The sequence below is a fragment of the Dermacentor albipictus genome, chromosome 1, assembly GCF_038994185.2.
Source record: "Dermacentor albipictus isolate Rhodes 1998 colony chromosome 1, USDA_Dalb.pri_finalv2, whole genome shotgun sequence".
Lineage (NCBI taxonomy): Eukaryota > Metazoa > Arthropoda > Arachnida > Ixodida > Ixodidae > Dermacentor > Dermacentor albipictus.
The window spans coordinates 156,831,889-156,853,294 of record NC_091821.1 but is presented as its reverse complement, the minus strand read 5'-3'; the positions used below and the strand labels follow the sequence as shown (position 1 = coordinate 156,853,294).

At 42.6% G+C, this 21,406-nt stretch overlaps 1 protein-coding gene across 2 annotated transcripts in view; it reads left to right on the top strand.

Moving 5' to 3' along the window:
* Window positions 1–226: 226 nt before the first annotated feature.
* Window positions 227–21,406, top strand: part of Adat1 (Adenosine deaminase, tRNA-specific 1) — a 37,633-nt gene continuing 16,453 nt past the window's right edge. The window contains exons 1-10 of one of the 2 annotated variants that reach the window (XM_065449994.2): window positions 227–379; window positions 1,720–1,875; window positions 6,455–6,523; window positions 9,364–9,418; window positions 11,214–11,347; window positions 12,132–12,252; window positions 16,403–16,633; window positions 17,171–17,334; window positions 17,914–18,013; window positions 18,304–18,390. In XM_065449994.2, coding sequence (XP_065306066.2) covers window positions 316–379; window positions 1,720–1,875; window positions 6,455–6,523; window positions 9,364–9,418; window positions 11,214–11,347; window positions 12,132–12,252; window positions 16,403–16,633; window positions 17,171–17,334; window positions 17,914–18,013; window positions 18,304–18,390 — 1,181 coding nt within the window. In that variant the 5' untranslated portion in view covers window positions 227–315. Of the gene's footprint in view, window positions 380–1,719; window positions 1,876–1,901; window positions 2,474–6,454; window positions 6,524–9,363; window positions 9,419–11,213; window positions 11,348–12,131; window positions 12,253–16,402; window positions 16,634–17,170; window positions 17,335–17,913; window positions 18,014–18,303; window positions 18,391–21,406 lie in introns of those variants that run through there. The other variant, XM_065449995.1, reaches the window with a different exon arrangement.

Below are 21,406 nucleotides of genomic sequence, written 5' to 3'. Positions count from 1 at the left end.
TTAAACGTTTTGTTACATTTTTAGCGTTTTTATCCAGTTCGAAATTTGTGTTGCATGTAGAGAATTACTTTTTGATATAGAGTAGTTGTGGTGTTTTAGGCGTTGAGAATAAGTTACTGGTATTTATGGTCACTGTATCACCTGTCGCACCGCCATCATCATCATCATCATGTTCTTATGGTGGTGCGTGGGCGCGTGTACATAAAAACTTTATTCTATGATAAAAATATAAAATCTTAAAACCATAGAGTTTCTCACTATAAAACTATGCTTAAAACCACTGCACATGGCATGGAGGAAGGAAACTGACATTACATGGCGTTCTGCCTGAAACGCAAAGAAACTTCGTTGTCATCTAGTGTACAGCAACGTTTATACCACGACCTACTGAACTACAGACCTGCACAGATCTCCCTCCTCCAGCACGCCTGGTCTAGTTCGCCTCTTTTGCCGCTAGGGAAAGAACGTACGAGCAGAGTGGCGCTAGTCATAACCTGTTCGCTGTCGTCTGCTTCTGCGATCTGTTCAGCGCTTGTCTTGCCATTTCGGCAGGCACAAAGTGCTTGTTTGGGCGGTAAATGAATAAATTCACAAATATACAAAAGAAGACATATTTGCGAATGCTTTGCGTTTGAATAGTGAAACTAGAAGAGGATGAGCGGTGCAAGAAATGTAAACAACGAGCATAGGTGGCCGCTGCAATGCTAGATCAACGGCATAAATTTCCCTTTCCTAGCCTCCTTAAGAGACTGAAAAAATTGTTTAAAAAGATTCATAGGATAATCTAGCTTTCTTTAGTTGATTACAGGCAGCCTAATGTCGTAGATGACATTAGGATTTACTACTGTGTGCCGTAGTGAAAGGAAGATGATCTGGTAAAAGTATAGTAAAAGTATTCACTAGTAAGTGCTCCACCCGATATGTGCAATAGTCTGATCGATTCTGTTTTAAGGGAAGGTGAGCATATCTTGTTTTTAATATCGTTGGATGTCTAGCTCAGTAGAAAGCTTGCAAAAAATTAAGCGACCCCAGTGCTTTAAAACGTGCTGCAGTGCAGGCCTTAAAAATCGTGTCACGGAACTCTTTTCAAACTGTAAAGCTAGCTTTTCCGCGTAGTACGCGGCAGCATAACGGTGGTGCTGAAGATACGTACGCGGTGCAGCTGTGTGCGTAATTCACTTTTTGAACTCGTGACGCATTCACGGACAACTTTTAAGAGTTAAAATGAGTGGTAATCGTTCTGTCGTCGAACATTACGGTGGCTTCAAGTTTCTAAAGAGCGCAGACGCGAATTTTACAACGTGTACAATGAAACTGTTGGGTACGTTGCGAACTCTACACACAATGCGATTTATAATAATCTCCTTGAAAAAGGAAGTGGGAGCGGCTATTTGACGCTATTTTAGAGAGCAGCGGACTACACGCTCCGACATTTTTTAGGTTCGGGGAGTCAACTTTTGGAGCCAAGTGACCGATCAAAGCCTTGTGACATCTCTGTCACTGTGTTAGCAAAAATCGTCAACTACAGAAGCAGTTCGTCGCAACACAACAGCTGCCGTACTACTTACAACGCCGCACAACCGCCCACCGCGTAGCAGACGAACAGGTTATAAAAGCGCCACCTACGGCAGTCGGTTGAACGAAAGTGGGCGCAAGCTGCTCCCATAGAAGCCGGATATCTGTGCAGGTCTGGAGTTCCAGTAGGTCGTGGTTTATACCTTGGTGCAAACGCCATGCCTCACATAGACGACTTCGCAGAAACGGTCACTTCAGTTTGTTACCGAACATATGATGACCTTCCAAAAACCGGAAAGCCTTCCAGAGGTTGCGAGTGGACTTTGCTGTCTGCGGTATTATTGCAGGATGTCAACCAAGGCACGTAGCGGGCTCTTCAAAGTGGCAGTTTGTGGAAATGCTGCGGGTTTTCTTTTCTCTCGCTCTTAAATTAGTGCCGAAGAAAATACTGGATTTAATAATGTAACTGCACATTTTGAAATGTCAGTGGTGACAGTTGTGGTTATTTCGTTAACGTTTTAGAATCGGCGTCCGTAAGCAGGTTAACATACCCAAACACCTAATTCGTGCATTTTCATTTCATTTGATTAATACTGTCAGCCTCATTCAGGGGCTGTAACAGGAATGGAAAAAACGAAACTGAACAGCAAAATAAGCAGTACAGGACATATTGAAAACCATAGTTATACATTAGTTAAAGAAAAAAAAATCATCTCGTGAAATGCACACATAAACAAAACAAAAATGCATCACTCAGAAATCAGAACAGCCATCTTATGCAGCAGCAATCTGACCTCATCGCCCTGTGCTAGTGCCATATATGAAATTATCTAAGTGGCGTAGAAATTCAGCTAATGATGTCGACCGAACACCAGAGGCAATGGGAATAATGTTGGACTGACAACCTCTAACAGTTACATACTGTTCATGAGAGGATATATACGCAGAAAACCACTGTGTGAGTGTTTGATTTTTATAGACCGCATTAATCTCATATAACAATTTTTAGTGCGAAACTTGTATCAAATGTTTTCGCAAAGTCAAGGTATATAATGTCTGTGTACTCCTGTGTTTGTACTCCTTTTGCGTTATTTTGTATTTTTTATGTTCTTTCGTACTCCCTGCCGATAGCGCTTTCTGACTTTGTATCCCCTAGCGCTCCAATATACTGAAAATACTGTAGTTCCGATGCAAGAGGTCGTGGTTTTGCCTCTCTGCTGTGCTGGGCAGCATGCAAAAATACTCATGTACTGAGCTTCAGGTGGACGTTAAATGACGTCAAGCGTCCATCAAGGTTGAAGATTTGAGACGTAAAATTGCATCATCATCATCAGCCTATTCTATGTCCACTGCTGGACGAAGGCCTTTCCCTGCGATCTCCAATTACCCCTGTCCTGCGCCAACTGCTTCCAACTAGCACCCTCAAATTTCCTAATTTCGTCACACCACCTAGTCTTCTGCCGTCCTCTACTGCGCTTCCCTTCTCTTGGTACCCATTGCGTCACCCTAATGGTCCAACGGTTATTTGCGAATTACATGACCTGCCCAGCGCCATTTTTTTCTCCTAATGTCAATTAGAATATTGTCTATACCCGTTTGCTCTCTGATCGAAACCGATTTCTTTCTGTCTCTTAAAGTTATGCCTAGCATTCTTCGTTCCATTGCCCTTTGCGCAGTCCTTAACTTGTTCTCAAGCTTCTTTGTCAGTCTCCAAGTCTCCTGCCCACATGTCAGCACCGGTAAAATGCACTGATTGTATACCTTCCTTTTTAATGATAATGGCAGGCTTCCAGTCAGGAGCTCAGGATGTCTGCCGTATGCGATCCAACCCATTTTTCTTTTTCTTTGAATTTCCTTCTTATAGTCAGGGTTTCCTGTGATTAGTTGACCTAGGTAAACATACTCCTTTACAGACTCTAGAGCCTGACTTGCAATCCTGAACTCTTTTACCCTTGCTCGGTTATTCATCATTATTTTTGTCTTCTGCATAGCAATCTTCAACCCCACTCTTACACTCTCCCTGTTAAGGCCCTCGTAAAATTTAAATTTAATTAAGGTCCTCGTAAACTAATCCAGGTAAAATTGCATAGTAACTTAGTTTTAATCAGGATGAAGGCCCGTTATGTCGAACAGTGTGCACGGCCCCTGTTCGTATCTTTAATTTGTGCCCCCATTTCTTTTAACACCTACCTCATTATACTGTTTACAGCAACAACAAAAATAAGCAAACAAGAACCTCATGCATCCTTGTCCATTATTCAAATTCATCTGTACTCGATCCTCATTATTTTGTACCAGCTTTCCTACTGCAGGTTGCAGAAAAAAAAAAATGTGGCATACATCCTTCCAGTTTGTTGTTCGCCTCCCTTTTTGCTTGAACCTGTGCGTGTGTAAACACAGACCACTCTTAGTTAAAAACACAAAACTTTTTCTTTACACAAGGACTTACATTTAGCTAAACTTGTGTGAAATGTCTGTGGGCTTCTTGTATTGGTTCCTGTTTGCACTGTACCGTGTCAGTAACTCTTCAATATTTGCAGTGGAAATGAAGGTTTTTATTATAACATAGTGATTGTCTTAGTTTATAGATGGTCCCTTTTGCATTTTGTCGGTACAATGTTCATGCCCATGTAGGTCTGGATTTGACCATCTGCAGGTTTTGTGTGTGTAACAGCATTATGCACATGCTTAAGGTTACGGTATCCATATACATGTCATAAGGGGAAAAAAAAATTAAGTTATAAACGAGTGTTTATGCCAAGTGAGATATCTTGCATTTTATTACTGTTGAAAGAGCAGTTTACGATGTCTTTAAAATGTAAAAACTGTAACGTGGGATATGAGATGTAGAGGAGTCACGAAATGAAGCACATCAACTTAGGGCTGACTAAAACATATACTTTTGTTTCCACTGTCACCAATTCGTGTGATGTTAGCGTAATTTTGGCTCTCATGCTTAGGGCATAGTCCTTGCCACCTTTAACAACCAGATGCGTAATGATGTGACATTGCACTCTCGAGTATTATGCATAAGAAGCATTCTGATTGAAAGTTTTCTTGTTGTGTTTCATTCTGTGAGTATTGTTCACACAAATACAGCAACACTGATAGAGCTGATGCCATTGTATATATAGATGTAGATGTAGAGCCTAGATGTTAGGCTCTATTCTGACCTTAACCCATCTTCTTCCACTACCACAGCCAACTTCTCTGTCTTTTTTCGCTTGCTTGCAAGTATAGCACTCAGTTATCTAATGTTGCAATGAACATATATGCATTTTAGTGGCTTTGCATTGATGAAATCCATATGAATGCTTGAAGTGGTGATTAATAATTATTTTCTGTTTCCTTCTCTGTCCGTATATGCTTTTTGATACCAAATAATAATTAGCTTTGCTGCAGGGGTAGGCTGCATGGGTTTTAACCATCCATTAGACTCAATGCTGTATGCATGGCCTACAACATTGCTCTTCTCTTGCTTAAGAAATCAAAGCTTAATTTTAATCTTCTCACTCACTTCTCGCTTTCCCTCTTATGCCACCTCTTATGCTATTTAGTAAACTCACATAAAATAGTAAAATAGCTAACAAACAGCTAAATACTGGTAATTTTAGGCATTTAATTTAGTGATTTATTTGCACAGTGCAAGTGGCATGTTATGGAAAACTTTGACATTCCTTTCTATTTGTTCACCGATCACCTCTCTTCTTGCTGAACTTGCAGCCCTTGTGCATCCTTATATACATTATGGCTTGTTGGTTTGGGGAACTACGACCCATACTATCCTAGCAAGGTTGCTAACTATGCAAAAGAAAGCTGTCTGAGGGATCAAAAATTTACCCTCACGGGGCAGTGCTTTTGCTCTTTCCCCAGTTTGGTTTACTTAAAGTGCAGCAGCTGTGTATAAAGAAGTTGGCTGTGCAGATCCACAACCTTTTAGATGTGACGAACTACACTTTCAGACACATTAAATTGTCACACACACATGCACACCTTGTCTCTATCACTATTAAGTTTACAGAAACCGTACTATCACTTTCAGGGGTTAGGTTACTAAATACCTGAATTTTTAAACTTGCTCTCCAACATACTTAACCTAGCTCTAAAATATCAGTTGGAAGTGCAGTTTAAGCATGCCATTTGCACACAGCTAACCACATAATTACACAACATATTCATGTCAACCAGGGGTGTAGCTGGGGAGGGGGAAAAAGCATTGCACATGTCCCCGCTCCCCCCTTAATTACCCCGCTTAATTTCTGTGTACTAAGAAACCTGCCATAAAATGATGTTCGACCGCACCCGCCTGACCCCCACTCCCCTTCCTCAGTCAATTGTGGGCCCCCTCTGAAAAAAAATTTCTAGCTACACCACTGATGTCAGCCACATAGTTGCTTTCTCTTTCTTGGATTTTTCTTTGAAATTTTATGCACCTATCTATTTTGCTTTATGTACTGACACTGTATTTACTGTGGTTTGAATTTTACGCTAATGTATAACTGTAAACATCTGATCAGATGCCAACGTTTGTTTTCTACTTCTTATCGGTGTGTGGGCCTTAGGTGCAAGTAACACCTTTTGCCTGCCCTTCCACGGTTTCTTTTGTAAAATAAACCAGAACAATGAAGAATCATTATTGGTATCCTCTGGTGATGTGGAGCCAAGTACTTGCGACTTGAATGAGCCATGAAGAAATGAATAAAATGAACTCCAACAAGATGAAAAATGCGCTCCTTGGCTTCATGGCATTAATGTGATGATTTACAACCATCAAAAATCTATGTATAATATTCCACTTCAAGAATGTTGGCTTTTTGAACAGAGCAGTTCCTTTGCGCAAAGGAATTGATTACAAAAATGTTTCCAGTGGCTTGGCATAGCATTCTCTTATTCTGATCAGAGTCATGAAATATATATGCCTGCTTGTGTTGTTTTGCAGCTACATTACAGATTGTATCATTTGCAACTGGTACAAAAAGCATACCTACAGGCCTTGCTTGCAGACTAGGTATGGACCCATGTCATATCACTCTTTCATAACTTCAGTTGATAAAAGTGCATCATGGTTATTGACTACATTGCTTGTCACGTTTGTCTAGAGTGCCTAGACGGAATATGCTGGCTACATTAACTGCTACTTATCTGCTTGTCTGGAAATAGCTCTTGGCATTTTGAGCATTAAGTCATTCTTCACGCAGCAGCACATGCTGCTAAGTCTTGAGCTACCTGTATGTACCACCATCATGTTTTGAAGCATGTGGTGCAGGTGCTCTAGACAAATCAACAATGGCTATATGTTACCTTGAGTTGCTAGAAAGTGGGGATACTAATTGTGAATATTTCTTTTGTTTGGCATGTTATTTTAGGGGTATGTTGCAGTATTTAAGATAGTATCAAGCCTTAATATTTATATAGCACCTCACCAGTTGCATGTAGTACAGAAAAAGCGATCAGACACGTAAGCCATTCAGGAGTGAAAATTGGCAAAGCTTATTTCTTGTCCACTACTAATCCTCCTGTTTGCAGTACCAGTTGATTGGAAGGATCATGGAAGGATTAGTGGTGCACAATAACCAAGATTTTCCTGTGACAGAGAGCCATTTCTCAATTGCTTGATTTGAACCATAGCTTTCATTGTAGTGTATGGAGATAGTGGTATGGAGAATTTGTAAGAAATGCTTCACTGGCAACTTTAGTGATGTGCTGCAGTATTTCAAGTGTACTAATTATGAGTGTTTATGGAAAAGCATTACCATTGATAATGAACTCAATAATTTGCATTTGATATACAGTTACAACTACTTGTTGAAGTTCTTAAGATGGCGGTTGAATTATCTGTACTAAACTTAGTTATGCTTCTACATGTATCCTTTATCAACAACTGAAATGCAGTTTTCTAGGGCACCAGACATCTTTGTCAAGAAGGCAGCTTTGTGGTATGTTGCTAAAGCCTTGTTATTTAGAGTGAGAAGTCACAGTTGTTTACCCTGTGTCTAACATTTCAGTATACATTCAGCATAGTAGAAATTTATTTTGTACATGTGCAAAATAGCTGAAGAGATGTTAAAGGTAAACACTGAAGCAGGTAGTAGCGGCCGGTTATTTGTTCATTACTTTAAGCATTTGGTATTTGCTTGGCAATGAACATTGCATATCAGGGGAGAATATAGAAGGTGAGGTTTGCATTGTTAATTGCGGGGGTCATACAATGGCAGTATTATCATGGTACGATGACATAGCCTTGTTTACTTGGTGTTGTATGGGTCAGTTGGTTTGAGGACATCTTAAAACACTGTGCTTTGACATAAGACTAAGGACAGGACTTGGACAAAAACACGGACTGTAGCAAGCACAACAGAACAAGCAACATGACAAGTGGAGAAATCGAAGAGATTTAATGTGTGGTATTTGGGTAAATGCAAGAGGACTAGACATTTTACTGGATGAGTGGAGGCACAAACATAGATGGCCTGCACAGTGCAGCCACCTGGTGACACAGAGCTAAATCAGACAAAGACAGAGTTAATATTGCAGTAACCAAGTGTATTCTACTTTGCTGCTGGTGTAAATTTTGGCTGCAGTGTAATTGTGTTATTGCCAAAAATGTACACGAGAACAAAGTGAAATACACTTGCTTACTGCAATATTAGCTGTATTTGTCTGGTTCAGCTCTACGTAACCAGGTGGTTTACGTGTTTCGTGTTTACACCTCCGCTTGTCCAGTAAGATGCCCAGTCTACTTGCATTTACCAGAATAGCGAACATGCTCAAATGGCATTCCAATCACATGACATGTAGGTCATTGCCAGCAGCAATGTGATAAGGAAATTGAACATACGAAGAAAATTGAGCAAGTGAATATTTAAGAAAAGTCAAGCATACTCACTTTACCTCAAAGAGAAAAACCATGTGATATTGCTTTGCTTGTTCATTCATATTTGCCTTCTATTTTGCCATGGAACGTAGTTGGCAGACTTTGATTCTAGTGTGTCCTGTGTCTTTATTCTGATGTGAAAGCATCAACTGGCCCATTGATTGAGAAAGCCGGCATCTGTAGCAGCGAAACAGCTCCTAAATTCCCATTGGCTGTGACGCCACATCACGTGCGCACCTTGACGAAGCAGAGCAGGCGAAACAGAACACCTGGTGCTTCGATAGCGCGCCAGGTGTGGCATAAGCAGAATGGGTATCGCCGTGATGCCACGTCACTAATGCACCTTGACGGAGCAGATACAGCGCCGCGACGCGACGGGGTGAGATGGGTTGTCATCAGCGAGGCAGTCGCGTGATGTGTGCGTGCGGGTGCCGCCATCTTGCTCTTGGAAACCAGCGCGCAGTCTGTATCTCCCTCTCTCACCCCGACTGGGCTTAGCTGCTACGAGTGCCTGCTGGCCTTGGTGGTTGCAGATGCTTGGTGAATTAAACTTTATCATTGTCAACAATGCCTTATGTTTCATTGATTGCCTGTCTATTCCTGCAGTGTGTCGCCCTCCCGAATAGTTGATTACTGTGCTGCCAATTCAGCATTGAAGTACCCGATGTGCAACTTAATGACTGCGTATCATGATGATGCAAAAAAAAAGAACCCCGCACCAATTTCATTGCAAAACTCGATAACATGTAATCAAATATCAAGAACCAAGCGATATATTTTCAGAATCAGAATGACGTAGCAAAATTCATGGCTTCATAAAAAAGAAAAATTGGGAAATTTGGCATGTTCTTCCAGAATGATTTGGGGGGTTAAGGGAAAGGGGGGGGGGTTAAAAAATGTTATGCCAAAATTCAGTTGGGTCGATAGCTGGGTTTAGTTTCACAAAACATATTGTCTTTCTTATTTCATTCTAGGCAACCAGGTGATTGACAACCATGCAGAAGTGTTAGCCCGAAGGTGCTTTCTCAGGTATGTTATGCCAATGAATACAGATTGCGGTAACATTGACTGTAGATGCACCTCTTCAGTGTACTTGCTCAATTTCTTTACTTATACCACATGCATCAATAGTTAACACCATGCTTACATACAGATATTTAAGGGCCTGACATATCTTTGTGCTGACACCCCCGTCCCCTCACCCCTTCCCCCCTTTTTCTTAAACTTAAAGTGTAGCCTGGCTGTAACCTTTGTGGGATGTGTATTAAGTTTCTCGCATGGCTTCACAGTAAAAGCTACGGTTAAGAGGGCCATTTTTCTGTCATTGGTGGATTCAGTAGTGGAGTGACTGCACCCATTGCAGTTTCTTTCTCTACTTTTCATGTTGGAACACTTCAGTAGCCTCAAGTGTGGTGTTTCTTAAATGTCCTTTTTTTATGCTTTCATTATGGTCAATTCATTTCACGCTACAGTGCCACAAGTATCTTTTGTTGATTTTATGGCAGTGCAGCTATCAATCTCTGCGCAAAGGGTCAAGATCCTACAAGTAAAACTTGTAAGAGAAATATGTGAATTGCTAACGTTGAAGGTGTAAATATTTAGTTATGCACGTCTTTTGTATGATGTGGTCCCTGCTTTGTCCCTTACTTTTCTTGGCCATACACTTTTACAGGTGTACTGGAAGTGTTTAGTATACTAGGGGCCAAGTGGCGGGGCACCGGCTTAGTGATAAAACTTGCAAACAAAATCATTCTGCAAATGGGGTTGGGTAACTCCTTTCCCAACTTTCCAGTGCCCCCATCCTCACCAACTTTGAATGCCACTGATTGTTTTGTACTTGCCAGTGCAAGTAGTTCCACATAAACTGATGGTTACTAGTGGCTACATGTTGCTTTATGAATATTAACCTTTTCTTTATGTGATACATCGATCAAGAGTTATAAACATGGTGCCCTAATGCATATTCAGAATTTCCAACCAACCTTGACTTCGAAGGCAGCGCAACTATACTGTCTGGGCATTTCAACATCTAATCCAAAGATGCCAGTCACTTTAGCTGGCTGGAAAGTGTTATTAATTTCATTCAGCTCCAATTAGAAGAAGTATTTGCAAAGTTGAGAGTTGCTTCTTAGTGGGGTAGCTATAATATATGCCGCCACTTGGTTTTGTAACTGATGAAAAAAAAAAAATGGAATGCTTAATTGGAAACATGATCGAGCCAGATAAGAAGAGAGGGATGCTGGACTGCACTGTCACTGTCATCTTGCATCGCTTGTTTTTACATTTCGTCCACCTAGCCTGACATCTTGAAGATGAACACATACATACCACGACTGCCCAACTTCCTGCTTTACACAAGAGGTGTAAATATTTAAGGCTGCAAAGGCAGAATATATAAAGAAAAAGAAAGTGGTACATACTTATTTTGAAAACTGAAGTGTTAACTGGCTGTTACGAAAACAGGTTGCTAAAACAGTTCTCTCCAAATTCCTTGGCTCTGGGGAGCCCTAATGACCTTCATTAAGCGTTGAGGAAATGTGTGTGCTAGAGAAGAATAACCAGAGCAGTGTTGCTGTGGCACAGTACTTCCAATGTTTATGATGTACCATGTTATCTTTAATCCTCAAAACTATTCTGAATAACTTGCTATATCTATGCCCTTGGAGCCTTATTAATGTGCACATGTGATCTGGCCATTCATGGAATCCATTTAGGGAAACCGTGGGCGAGAGGAATATAAGAAACACATGGTTGTTCGTCTTTTTCTTTTTTGTTCAGGTAGCTTCTTACCCATTTTAAGCGATGTGTCCTTGTCATTTAACAGGTTTGCTTACTCTGAACTTCTGAAGTTGGCATGTGGTGAAGATTCATCTGTTTTTGAAACCACAGGCTCCTCTGTATTTGAATGTCGGTTGAAACCAGGCCTGAGGATTCACTTCTTCTCAAGTCATACTCCATGTGAGCAGCGCTTTAGGTTTGTGCAATGCATGCGTGGCAAATAGTGAAGTAATTCAGGCTGCAGAGTAGCTGCACTGTACCTTTTTAAATTTTTTTTTTGAATGATAACTAATTTTTGTTTGTTCTTACCCATTGGGCCTCCTTGTTTTATTGTGATCGCATTTATATGGACATTCCAGGTAAATTTTCTCCATCATTATCAGCGTTGTCGTGAAGTTCCGTACAAAGTCCAAGTGCAATAAGATCCTATCGTGCCGTGCACATTGTACGCTGTGGATGCGAGGGAAGGGTGCAATGCTTACCCGAGAAGGATGTAGGCTTGATGCATGCCATCTTCTTGTGTGTGCAAGGGATGGGAGGGGGGGCTGAGGTGAGCGCGCGTCTTCTCCTCTAGCCCAGCTGTGCGCGGCCAATCTTGGAAGTAATCTCCAGCAGAAGCAAAGGCGAGCTGAGATGGCTGGTGGCTGCATGTGCACTGGCTTTGCATGTGCCTAGTGCTAGAGGTCACGTAATCTCAAGCTTCGGGGACGTGTTGAAGGGAGAGGCAGCTCAGTTTGTGTTCTCCACCATGCCAGTGTTGCGACAGCATGTGTATGTGGTCATTGAGTGAGATAGGTTCATATTTGCCTTTGCGTGCATGACACCATACTTGCTAATTTAATAAACGAATGTTTAATGCAGATATAGGGCAGATAACACTATGAACCTTACTTAATGCAGTTGTGCAGTACTTTGCTATCGCTATCAGTGCTTTGCCTTTCAATGAAACTGTGACTTCTTTTAGGTGGTGATGCCTCCATCTTCCCCAAAAATGGGGATGTGTTATCTCTAGCTCCAGTTGAAGATACGGAAAATGATGCAACCGCTTCAAAACGACCCAGATTGGACCCTGAGGACATATATAGGTAAGCAGCAGAGCCACCGCTCAATGTTGATCTGGCAACAACTAAGCTCCCTGAATAAGCTAAAGACCGCACCATTTTGTTACTTTGTTGCCTGACTCGGCGAGCAAGGGTAGGAGAGAAAGTCTACACCTTTGAGCGAAGGTTGAGCGAAGTCACACAGCTGCGCTCTCACTAATTTCCTGTATTTTACTGGGAAAAAATGCATGTTTTTTGTTGCCTTGGTGCTGTGACAGTTATTTGTAGCCACTGCGCTGTGCGGTACATGGCAATAATGGCAGCATGTTTTACGTAATTTACCCAGCTGCTTATGTCGTAGGTGCAGCTTTTTTTCCCGCATGGTGCTATGTTATAAAGGCTGAAGAATGTTGCAGCACACAAACAGTGTTGTGTGTCCGAAGCCTCTGCATGGCATGGTTTGAAGGCCTTGCAAGGTGCATGAAGCTAAACTGTTGTGAATGATAGCTTGGACATGCTGCTGTTGAAGCATTGGCCTTGATCACATGTTAGTTTGCCCGTGTTGTGGCTTGAAAGCACTGAGCTTCATGTGGAGTACTGTCACTGTGTGGCATTATTCGATTCGGCGAAGCACCGATCAATAGGCACCAAAAAGTCCTAGGAATAGGAACCGGTGAGCAAGACGGTTATTGCCGGCCACTCGGGCAAGCGACCGAAAGAAGTCGAAGGCAGGTTTAGAGATTATTGTCTTTTTGTCATCGGCACGACCGTTACGCCCCGACGGCTTTTTGTAGGAACCCCTGTGTATTCTCTGCCCCGCGTGTGCATTGAGGAGCTTGCTAAGAAGGCAGGGATGCGAATATTCCAAAATATGTGGTGTCTCTGTGCAATCCTGTGTTCACGAATTGCTGACAGTGTATGTGCGCCGACAGCACTGTATGGCCGGCTGCCGTCATTTCTCCTGTGTTTGTGAACGGACAATAGAGGCCCACCACGGGCTCAAGGGTGTGCGTGTGTGCTGCAAATACAAGTGTGCGACCTCTAACAGCAGGGGGGAATCACTCCTTCCCTCTCCCCTAATTAAAAGGGGCGCAGCCAAGACCTTGGGAGGAGCCAGGATACAATTGGGTGAACTAGATTGGATTGTCGCCAATATCTGCCGTTCCACAACACAGGGAACTAGGGAAAGGAGAAGTTATTTAAATGCAGGTTTTAGACTAAGCTAGGCAGTCTAGAAGCTGAGCCTACAATCTGTTGAGAAGCGTCAAGGAGCTAGTGCCATCCAGTATCGCCTGGGCCGCCTAGCCGTGTTTGAACTGCGAGTTACTAGTTGACGTAAGAGAAGACAAACCAACATCTGCAACGAAGCTCATGGTAGTTCCCCTCAAGTTAGCTCAACCTGCTTGAGTGAAGGCGTCGGACCTAGACACCCAGGAAACCCAGCCCAGCAGTCGCATACACCATAACGAGATCGGCTTGCCAGCGTTCTTCGGGAAAGCTCTGCCGTTGGCTCCATGCTCTATGGATTTGCTGCTGCTGCCCCGCCATGCGTATGCTGTCATTTGTTTTCTTTTGAACTCTTTCAGTTGACCACCATTAAGTGTGTTTTGTGTAGTGTTAATTTCTATATCCACTGTTAACTGTTCATTGTATTTCTTTCGTCTTCATCATTGATTGAGATTAAGTGCATGTGTGTTAGTGTTCTTGTGTTTTTTGTATTTCGTTTAAATTGTGTGTCATTGTCAGTTTATAAATACCTTTTTTTCTCTCTTTCTCTCGACTCTGACTCCTTCACTGTGTTTGCTTGAGTACAGAGCGACCATCTGGCTTGTACTATACCCCGTTGACATCTTCGAGCCGAAGGCGAACGAGTGACAAGCCGTGACAAGTACACATCATTTTATTTGAATTCAGAGATATAAAAGCTGCACTGTATGGACAGACTAGTACTAGTTGTTTCCATCTTGCAGAATTGTAAGCTGTATTTTCATTCTACTTGGTCAGCTTAGGGCACCAGCTTTGTGAACAAACTCTATAAAGGCAAGACATCTGATAACTTTATACGCGTAGTGTGCGCCGATGGACGCGCCACTGGTGGCGGCCTTGCGCAGAACACACGGGAGAGCAGCCAGCCGCGCGCCATAGTTTGTTGTGTCATTGATAGTGCTTCTCTCTCTTATTCACATTTTCAGAGCAAAATAGGCAACAGCCTTTGCATGTGTGGGGTGGCCAAAGCTTCAAGGAATCTCGAAGAATTGTTGCGGGGGGGGGCTCAAATACCGGCGAAAACATGCCGGCGATACGGTTCTAATCATTCCCCGCAAAGTCACATCAATGGGAGCAACGGTAGCAATAGATTGTTGCTTCAGCGGGAAATTTATTGTTCTCATCCTTTCCTTTGTCGCGTTGGTGTTTTTTTCCACTCGATCATAGTTAGACGCGTAAGCGACAAAGTTCGTCTGCAGTGCAGCATGCGGTTTAAAGGCATTTCGATAAAGTTCGGAATGGCGTTTGCCGCTTATGTTGTTGTCCGCTTCTTTAAAGCGTTGTGCTAGCTAGTCAACACGACTGCACGAACGCATTGTGTTGTACGTTAAAGCTGCTGAAGTTTGCAAGAACTGAAATTGTTGGTTTTATGTGGCCCGGTAAATCCTCGCACCAGCTGTCACGCACTTCATGTTTTTACATCTATTTTATGCGTGGTTTCGCACATGTAACTGTTGCTAGTTGCTTCATGCATAACTCTTGTTGATTCTTTTGAGCCGCGAGGTTTTCACCCTGCCTCATTTGTAAGGAGAATAAATCATGCTGTGCCTTATTGGAATGATACCAAGCAAGTGCTTCTTTAACAGCTTTATTCTTTTCACCCAAGGGCATATAAGACATTGTGGTTTTTTGGGAAATGTGTTTAGAATATAGGTAGTTCAGGGCGAGAATTGCTGATAGTTGCTGCATATGGTATTTTTGTTCCATTTTTCGCTGAAGAGTTCATGTCACGTTTGGGAATACATCAAACCTCGATGCTTAACTTAACACTTAACACGCCGAATGATTTGTTTGTTTCACAACGTGGTCCCTTCTTGCATCTGAATTCTTTCTTACTATGCTTACGCCGCAGAGGACTAAACCCGGCCTTAATGCCAGCACTCATCTACTTTGACTGGCGCTGCTCTGCTTTTAAATATATCATGTGGCACCTCTCTCTAGTAACATGAAAAAAGAAAGTACTGAAAAGTTAGTCAGACTTTAGCTTTGTACGTTTCCAAGGGGAATTTAGGATTGCAAAAACTGTAGCGGAAACGGCAGTGCATCGGTGTATGCAGCAGAACTGCATCGGCGGTACAGTGCTAACACGCGCTCTTATTAACCCGTGCATTTGGTGACTTCGTTTTAAAGAGGAGATTTTAAAGAGGAGATGCTAGTGTGATACAAGTACTAATCCAATAGAATGAGTATAGCAGCCCTTTTCTCAATGTATTTGAGGGCTTTAGTGAGATTAGAATTACATGGGCAGAATATAGAGCATGCATATTCAAATTTTGGCTGTATAGGAGCTTTATAGGTAAGTAATCTTACTGATGACAGTGCTGTGAAGAAGTTAGTACAAATATCCAAAGATGTTCACAGAATCGATGACATCGGTTGCATGAGTTTGCCAGGACAATTCTTCAAAATAAATATGTAGTCTTACCAGAATTCGGGGAAATGAGCTGTGTGACACACAAATGCTATATATATATTAAAAATGGGAAGGGCCTGAGGACACTGCTCTGGAGCACACCAGACAGAATGAATGAAAGTACAGATGAGTGGTTGGTGTATACAAACTGCTTACTGTAAGTTAGGAAACTTTAAATTCAATTGAAAACATGAGGGTATAAGCATTTAGGTATGACAACTTAAAAGTACGGGACAAGGGTGTAGTACTGCATCAGACGCCATGTTTTTGTCTAAACATAGGGCATCAGTTGGAATATTGCAGACGAGGTTTAAATGAATACTTCAGGAAGAACTGCTATGCTTGGCATAATTTCCAGAAACCATGCTGATTTGGGGGAGAAAAGTTCACAGATAATAGGAAGTTTGCATCATGAGAGTGGTAAGCTGATGCAAGGGTGGCATGTGCAACTGTGCCCGTGCAAAAATTCTACCCACATATGCATGTCTTAAGTAGAAGAGTTGCTTGTGTGTGCAGGACTGGTGCCAAGTGTGTGCCAGGTACAGCCCAGGACAAGAAGCTGCCTGGTGTAGACTACCACCAACTGGGTGTGGCCCGGACCAAGCCTGGCAGAGGCGCTACATCGCTCTCCATGTCATGTAGTGATAAAATGGCCAAATGGCACAGCTGTGGCCTTGAGGGGGCACTGCTGTCTCATTTTCTTGCAGGCGAAGAACCACTGCGTTTGTCCTCGGTGATTGTTGCAGGGTGCGGAAGCTCTTAATAGGTCCTTTTCACTTTGCTCTGCTATATTTCTCTGGAAAAGAACTCTAGTTTCGTTTAGTGGCACTTTTAGGCAGTGCAATGTTTTCATTCGTGAAAAGCAAGCCTTTCGTACCCATCACTTTATTTCTTAATTGACATTTTTATGTGTGCATAATTCAGCATAACATGGTCTTTTGGACCTCAGCACTGAAACTTCAATCATCTTATTGATTTTATACCGTGAGAGTCATTGCTTTAAAGACACAAGACAAAAAAAGTATGAATATTACAAACACTGTCTGTCAGCTAAATTTAATCACTGCCATGTACCACTGCAAATAGTGAAGTACACATTGCCATGCACTTGTGCCATATCTTTTGTGCAGTGATTCCCACTGTCTAGTATGTGCCAATTAGGTTGGGAAGGGGTTCTCATTAAATATAGTAGTTATTTTTACCAATACAGAAGCATGCTTCAGCATTTTTGTATCAGCTTTCTTTGTTTGTGATAGACTGCACTCGGATATTGTTTTTCTTTAGGTGCCCATACAGTGAAGATGCCATGAAGCGAGCACTTCATGAGAGGCTCTCAGTTTCAGACGATATCCCACCCATTGAGTTTCACTACAGCACGAAAATGTTTTGCCATTCTCGCCTTAAAGCTGTTGAAAACAACGCTGATTCTGCTGTGCCATGTGCTTCAAGTGAGTTTCTGTTCATTGGGAGATCTCATTATTTTCCCTTTTACATGAAAATGTTCGTGTGATTCACGCCATCAGCTTATTTTGCACCTTTTAGCAGTTTTTTTCAATATCTGTTATTGCAACACTTTTTTTGTCCAGGATTTAATTTAACGTAATAGTTCTGCGGTAACCCGCAATGTGAAGAGTAGTAATTAATTTAGGGAAAATTAGTCCCAGACCAGAACGAATTTTTCTTCAACTGCGAGGCATTTCTTTCGAGGAACCCATATAGGTTTCCTTTGTAGCAATTGGTACGATTGGGTGGATATCTCGTTTTCCATTAATCAAGATTTAATTTCAAGGTCGCCTTGCTTGACCTATACAATTGGTAATGCTTAATCACTGCAAAAAACACATTGTGCCTGTGACTCCCTTCTGTGAACAAGCATGAAAAAAATTATAGTTGCATACAGTAATTTCAAATGACGTTGTACAAGCTCTGTAAATGTTAGAGAATATGTCTTGTGACTTCAAATTTGCTTTTATTGCCAGAATATGTAGTATTTCAGTAACTGTGTGTCACATGGTTGTGTTTTTCAGGTATCATGTGGTGGCTGGGATCAGACAAGGCAGTTTATGTTGGAGTCAATGGCTACAAGCAAGGAATTACTCGCAAGAACCTCTGCAAACCAGTGGCTAGGTGCGTGACCAGATACTCATCATTCTGCATTCCGAGCAATGAAAGGAGACTAACCAATAAGTGTTTGATACCGTTAGATGCTGCTTTTGTTTTTGTATGTATATTAAGTGTGCCTTCTCTAGATGCAGTGTCAAATTACAGTATCTTTTTCACTTTTTCTGCATGCTGGTTATGTGCATGGGGAAGAACTATGGTGTGAGGGAATGAAAGAAGCTGCAAAGTGAAACTCTGAAAGTTCAGCCACATCCACGTTTACTCCTAAGTATTCATCTTGTGTGTTCATTATACAGGCTGCCAGTTTGTAGAAGAGAACTGTTTGGGCTGTTCCACAAGCTGATGCATGAAATCTCACCAGACAGGCTGCCCAACATTCTCAGGCAAGTTCCGATTACTGTGCTTTGGGGCACTCATAAGCTGCAACAGGAAAACTTTTGCAGCTTAAGCAACTGCACCTTAAAGAACCATGCAGAAGGAAATGGCAGCAGTATTGTGTAAAACTATTTAGTTAATAGATCACAAGGTGTACAGCCCCCAGATGTGTTTTCTTTGTTACCACTTGAAGTTTTCCTCAGGTACAGTGTTTCCTAATGTTGCATATATGCGACAGTAAGTTTCTTGCTTCAGAGATCAATGAAGTATAAGTATTTTTGTTTAGACACGATTGCTATTTGTGGAGATGGGTTTGTACAAGGTTCACCCTACCAGCGGCGGTCAGGAAAGGCATGACGCTCCTCCACTCTGCAACGCACAAATGTGCTATGGCAGCGTTCATTGACTCTCCGACGCAGCGCAGAGTAGGCTCCAGAGTCAGATCGCCAACGAACGTGGGTTTATTCACCCAAGATACAGCACAGTGCGACAGTCATGGCGCTTATGGGCAAAGGCTTACTGCAAGACCGATTGAGTATGTCTGCCTGCTGTGCTAGGGCTAACTGGTAAGCGGTCCACCAAGCGCGAGAACGAGATGACATGAGAGCAAAGGTCCCATGTAGTGAGCTTGTTGTGGGCCTGTGAGCATCTGCCACGGTGATAAAGTGCTCAGGGGAAGAGAGCTCGAGTGGAGAAGGTGCCCGGTGGCCGTAACTCGAGAGGCCAATCAGGGCGTGTCCCGATGACACTTGCTTGCGCGGTGAATCTAGCCGGGGAGAGAGAAGCAAGGTTTGCACAGGAAATTAGCTCCGGCGCGCTAGTCGTGCCCGCCACGTTGCCGTTACGGCGGTGGTTCCCGGAGATTGAGCTAAGCACTCCCCTCTCCAATGCCAATGGCCCTGAGGGTACACGAAATAAATAAATAAATAAATAAATAAATAAATAAATAAATAAATAAGCACAACGCGCAAGCTGGGGAACGAGGCGCAGGGAGGCACCTCAATCCCCACACATTTTGCTGATACCGTATTTACTCGCATAATGATCGCACTCGCGTAATGATCGCACCCCTAAAATTTGTCGTCAAAATTCGATTTTTTTTTATTTCCCGCGTAATGATCGCACCCCGAACTTGCCGCAGCGATATGTCGTGTGCTAAGTCTAGCGAATAATGATCGCGCTTACCACCTGTCGAATGCTACGCGAACGACTCTTCAAGACAAGCCAAGCGGCCTGCACGCACTAAACATTCTTAAGTAGATGCCTCATTTCATTACTTTCATCACTTTCCGCACTTCCATGACAAAATGAGGTACAACCAAACTTTCCTTTATTATGGGTTGGCTTTATAATGGCTGATGTCAACAAAAACAATAAAGGCGCATTTCGATTCTTTTCATCTGCTTTTGCACTCGTGAGCACGCAACAAATCGCGCGCGGCAATGATAGTAGCCACGTTTACTCTGATACGTTAAAAGTGTACCCTATTCATACGCCGACGCTTGTAACACAGCTAAGATATTCGCCCACCCTTAGCGGAAAGTAGTGAAGACAGATGCCGCGGTTTCCGCAGCATGCCCGTCATGTGTTTCTGTCACTGGCAGCTAAGCGCGCCCACCTATTTCTGTCCCCTCAAAGTGGACATGGCTACGTTATTGCCGCAAACTTGCCGATGTTAACGATATTATTCATCACTAATACGGAAGAAACTGTTTCAATGCACGTAATGTACTCACGAGAAGAAAAAAAAAATCGCGTTCGGCGCGTTTGGCTCACTCCGCTAGCCGCCATTTTTGTTTTGGTGTCCCGCACCCGCAATCTCGCATCCCGCAGCAAACGCAAACGAAAAAAAAAAAATTTTTTTTTTCCCGGGAAATTTAACTCGCGTAATGATCGCACCCCTGAATTTGCTTCAATTTTTCTGACAAAAAAAGTGCGATCATTATGCGAGTAAATACGGTATATCTGAGTTTTAAATGCTTGTGTGATGCATGTTTTGCTGGTTCAGCCACAAGATCCTATCAGGTAGAAAATATGCAGTCCTATGCGTGCACCCCTTTCCCGTGTAACTCACATATGAAACTGTCTGTGACAGCAGAGAACCACATATGGTCGTCACACACATTACAGCCTTAGCTGAAAAAGTCCTCCAGGAACACTAAAAAGTGCCTGTCTATGCTATGTCACTGGTTCCTCAGTTTAGAGAGCTCCCCTGAGACTTTCATGCGGCATACTTTTCTTGTACAGGCTCGTTTTTCTGGCTGCCACACTCATTCAGCAGTGTTGTGATGGGCTTACCATTTCATCGTTGTGCTAGCTGCATATCGCTCTTCTGTTGTGGTGGTGTGACAGGTTCTGTCTTCTGCTGTTGTGATGGCAGCATACCGTGCCCAACAAGCTGTAGCTAGATGTTCACATTCTTCAAAGGACATGTTAGTTTGCTGCTCACATGCAGCAGCAGCCCTGTGCTGTTGATGGCCCTGAATCTCTTTTGTAGGCAAGATCTTACAAGCACTTGCCATTTGGCTAGTACACAGGGAGAGGTTCATTTTGCTTACAGAGCAGAAATGGATGTAAACTTAAGCAGTGAAGTCTGCAAGAAAATGTCTAACTGAAAATTTTATTGAGAACAATACAGAATAAGTACAAAAAAGCCAACCTGTGCGTGCGCGTGCGCGCGCACAGGTTGGCTTTTGGCACACACGCATGCATGCACGCGCGCGCACACGCACGCATGCACGCGCGCGCACACGCACACACACACACACACACACACACACACACACACACACACACACACACACACACACACACACACACACACACACACACACACACACACACACACTAATTTACAAGTGTTTATAAAGAAACTGCTCTTGCATGCCGAAAAAGAATTAGAGGATGCTGACATGGTTATAAATGATTATCCGATGTAGAATGCTTGCACAATCTCACAAGTCTTCTGATCCCTGCGTGAATGAATGCTCACGCCGCTTGGCTAACTCTAATTGCTGTTGCTCT